Source organism: Semicossyphus pulcher, unplaced genomic scaffold, assembly GCF_022749685.1.
Source record: "Semicossyphus pulcher isolate SPU_LCO1_2020_fin unplaced genomic scaffold, fSemPul1.0.p SCAF_19, whole genome shotgun sequence".
NCBI lineage: Eukaryota > Metazoa > Chordata > Actinopteri > Labriformes > Labridae > Semicossyphus > Semicossyphus pulcher.
Genome location: NW_027211692.1, coordinates 15,095,720 through 15,099,590, shown reverse-complemented (window position 1 = coordinate 15,099,590; position 3,871 = coordinate 15,095,720). Strand labels below are relative to the sequence as shown.

Sequence of the window (3,871 nt, the reverse complement as noted above, 5' to 3'; positions counted from 1 at the left end):
TTGAGTTTCTTCCTACATTGTAACAAAATAGTATAGTAGTATAGTATAAGTTTGATTTTAATTCTATTAATAAATGAAAACTTAACAACGATGTGGTTGGATACATTTTAGGAAACAAACGTACACAAGAAACACTGTACAAAAATGATACAGACAATGATGTGCAAAGCAGCAGTTTAGCAATTCAGATAACAATTTTTAATGTGATTTTCAGCATTTTACAATATATATTTTTATTATTTTCATATATCAAATACAACACATTTACATTAGTTATTTAATTTCAAACTCCTCACCTGAGAAAAATGACTCCCGGGGTTTATTGGTTCTTTCACCAGAACATCCAATAAAAAAAAGGCTAGCATTTGTCATTTTTTGATCATGCCTAAACAGCCAGAACCCATGCTCCACTGTGGGGGGGTATATAGACAATTCACAACCAGATGTAGAATCTATGTCTATATCAGTGGGGAAAACCAAGCTTACCGCTTTTTTAGATTGGGCATGTACAGCACTCAGCTGACTAACTCTTGTGCACACTTGACCTTAAAAACTCTGAGAGCGATTGACTTACTTTAATCATGATAAGTATTAATATTCCATCTAGATATTCATGTTAATCACATGCTGTCCGAGATTATTTATTTTTGTTTAAATTAGTTATTAAAAGTTAAACATTTTAAACTATTTCATATGGTTATAACACCTAAGACTTTAGGTGGAGAGTGTTTTTATGTATTTCATTTAAAAGGAACCACAAAGATGACTCCTTACAAACAATACAGAGGTGAAGCCCCTTTCCCTCCGATGGACCACATGAGACCTTATTTGAAAAATAAAAGTACGGTCATCAATGATGAGGAACAACTCATTTTTATTTAGTTGCATTGTGTGATTATAAATTACATGATTCATAATTACATTATATTATGATTATTTATTAATTACATCTCTCCTCATACAATATACATCACAAACAACAACATGGCATCAACAGTTTTCCTCAGTCTCTAAGGCAATTTTATTTACAATATTGCTTCTAATTGTTCAATGTATTTTTTCCTTTTTTATGGTATTTATCCTTGTTTATTGTATACAAATGGTTAACAAATTGATCACACTGACCTTCAATGATGATACCAGACATGTTATTGTCAATTTAAAGTATTGAATAGCCATAATGTTTTTGTGTGTTTGTTGCAGATGTCCAGCAGCCACTAGTAATTAGAGGTGTCCCCTAAGTCGAGCTGTCTGGAACAGGAGGACCCAGAGAGCCCACACATTGAAGAGAAACAGGAAGAGCTCTGGACCAATCAGGAGGGGGAACAGCTTCAAGGGCTAGAGGAATCTGATGATAATATGTTACCATACATTCTGGTCCCTGTGAAGAGTGAAGGTGATGAGCAACCTCAGTCCCAAACAGAAGCTAAGAAAGAGGACTGTGGCAGGAGTTTAGATCCACATATCCATCTACAACCAGATACAGATGACAAGGCCTCAGAAACTTCTGGGACTGAAGATTGGCAGAAACCTTTGTCAGAGTCTGAACATGAAGACGGGGACAATGGTTGGAACAAGACTAGGGCACCTGATTCAGGTTCAAACACCCATGAAATTCATGTGAGTGGTACCAGATTGAATGCAGGCCAGAAGTGCCTTGAGAGCCAGAATGGACATGAGAGAGTTAGTAACAGTGAAAAAACATGTAGTTGTAGTGTTTGTGGGAAGAGATTTACAAAACAAGGAAGTGTGAAGGCACACATGAGAGTCCATACAGGAGAGAAACCTTTTAGTTGTAATATTTGTGGGAAGACATTTTCAATGAAGGGACGTGCTAACATACATAAGAGAGTCCATACAGGAGAGAAACCCTTTAGTTGTGGTGTCTGTGGGAAGACTTTCTCAGAAAAGCAACACGTTAACATACACATGAGAGTCCATACAGGAGAGAAACCCTTCAGTTGTAGTGTTTGTGGGAAGACATTTTCACAAAAGCACCAAGTTAACACACACATGAGATTCCATACAGGAGAGAAGCCCTTCAGTTGTAGTGTCTGTGGGAAGACTTTTTCAGAAAAGCAATATGTTAACATACACATGAGAGCTCATACAGGAGAGAAGCCCTTCAGTTGTAGTGTTTGTGGGAAGACTTTTTCCCAAAAGGTTAAAGTAAATAGGCACATGAGTGTCCATACAGGAGAGAAACCCTTTAGTTGTGGTAAGTGTGGGAAGACCTTTTCACGTAAGCATCAAGTTAACAGTCACATGAGTGTCCATACAGGAGAAAAACCCTTTTGTTGTGGTGTTTGTGGGAAAACCTTTAGACAAAATAGAAGTATTAAGAACCACGTGAGAATTCATACAAAAGAAAAACTGTGATGTTGCATTTTTTTATTGCAAAAATGTAACTTCTGCTGGCATCACAAAAGCATAGTTCGATACAATAAATTGTTTAATGCAATGTAGACATTTATATAGTAGAACACAGCAATTCAGCTTTAACAGTTTTATTGTGTTACTGTTGACTCTTATTTTATTCTCCATCATATTTGTTTGTTCAAATATTTGAAACTGAGTTGAAGAAGGCCATGCCATGATTTTAAAGGTTTGATGAGGGCTCATCTTGGATGTAAACAATAACAGATGTATGAGAGAAGAGAAGATACACATTTAAAAAAGAGAGACACTTGCTGACATGTATGTAAAGCAGGTACATGGTCGTTTTGAGAATTTACTTTGTTGTTACACTGTACTGGGCCCAGTGTAAATAATAATAATGACATCACCATTATATGAGTTGACAATCATTAGTCAGAAACACTGAACATAGGGATTCCTATTTCAAGTATTAGTGTGCAAATTATCGTATTGAAGAGACCAAATCTCCATATACTACAAAGATAGCACTACAGAAGTAGAGATTGGTGCGACATGGGCTGAATAGGTGGAGGATTATCTGCAGATTGGGTTTGGTCCAGTTTTTATTCCCAGCATTCCCGGTTTAAAGTAAAGTCAAATATTCAAGTACAAAATCAAATGCAGCTAGACGTTGTGCTTTATACTAAAAATGTAATACTGAAAAGATGATGGTTAGTTACAAGCATTTTTTTTTTTTTAAAGGGGCCATTATTTTTGTCATTTATAATCATGAGGTACTTACCAAAGTAACTTCTGAAATCTGGCAATACACATCCTACATGAAATATTCACCGTCAGCCCCTAAAAGAAGGTAGTGACACTGTAAACAAAATATATCTTGTGAAAACCTTCTGAAGAGAATCCATCCAGTCATTCACTAGTATGCAAGTGTTGTGACTAGTCTATTTTTTAGAATGTATGTCAGTGTTCAAGTTTTACAATGTATGAACTCATATACACCCAATAAAAGCAAGACTTCTGTAACCTGTCTTTACATTTTTGACAAATTACATGTATGCAGGGTACACCTTTGCTAGGTCATCTGTCAATCACAGGCTGACATAGCCATATTCTTTCTATCCGGGTTGGGTCGCTATGGCAGCAGGCTAAGCAAGTTAGCCTCTCCGCAGCAATTTTTTCCAGCTCCTCCTTGGGCATTCCCAATTAAGGTGGGATATATAATCCCTCCAGCAAGCTCTGCCATACCTTGGGGTCTTCTTCCAGTTGGACGTGCCTAGAAAACCAAAGAGAGGTGCTCAGGAGGAATCCTGATCAGATGTCTAAACAACCTCAACTGGATCCTTTCAATGCAAAACGTGATAAAGTAGCTGCTCTACTCAGAGCAACCTCCTAATGTCTGAGCTCTTAACCCTATCTCTAAGGCTGAGCCCAGTGACCATGCTGAGGACACTCATTTCGGCCACTTGTATCCACAATGTCTGTTTTTCGGTCA

The 3,871-nt window shown here is 37.1% G+C and overlaps 1 protein-coding gene across 1 annotated transcript; it reads left to right on the top strand.

Annotated features, from left to right (window-relative positions):
- Window positions 1-1,242: 1,242 nt before the first annotated feature.
- Window positions 1,243-3,382, top strand: LOC138597079 (zinc finger protein OZF-like). Its single transcript, XM_069668608.1, has one exon. The coding sequence runs from the start codon at window positions 1,360-1,362 to the stop codon at window positions 2,377-2,379; it is 1,020 nt and encodes a 339-aa protein (XP_069524709.1). The 5' UTR covers window positions 1,243-1,359; the 3' UTR covers window positions 2,380-3,382.
- The last annotated feature ends 489 nt before the right edge of the window (window positions 3,383-3,871 follow it).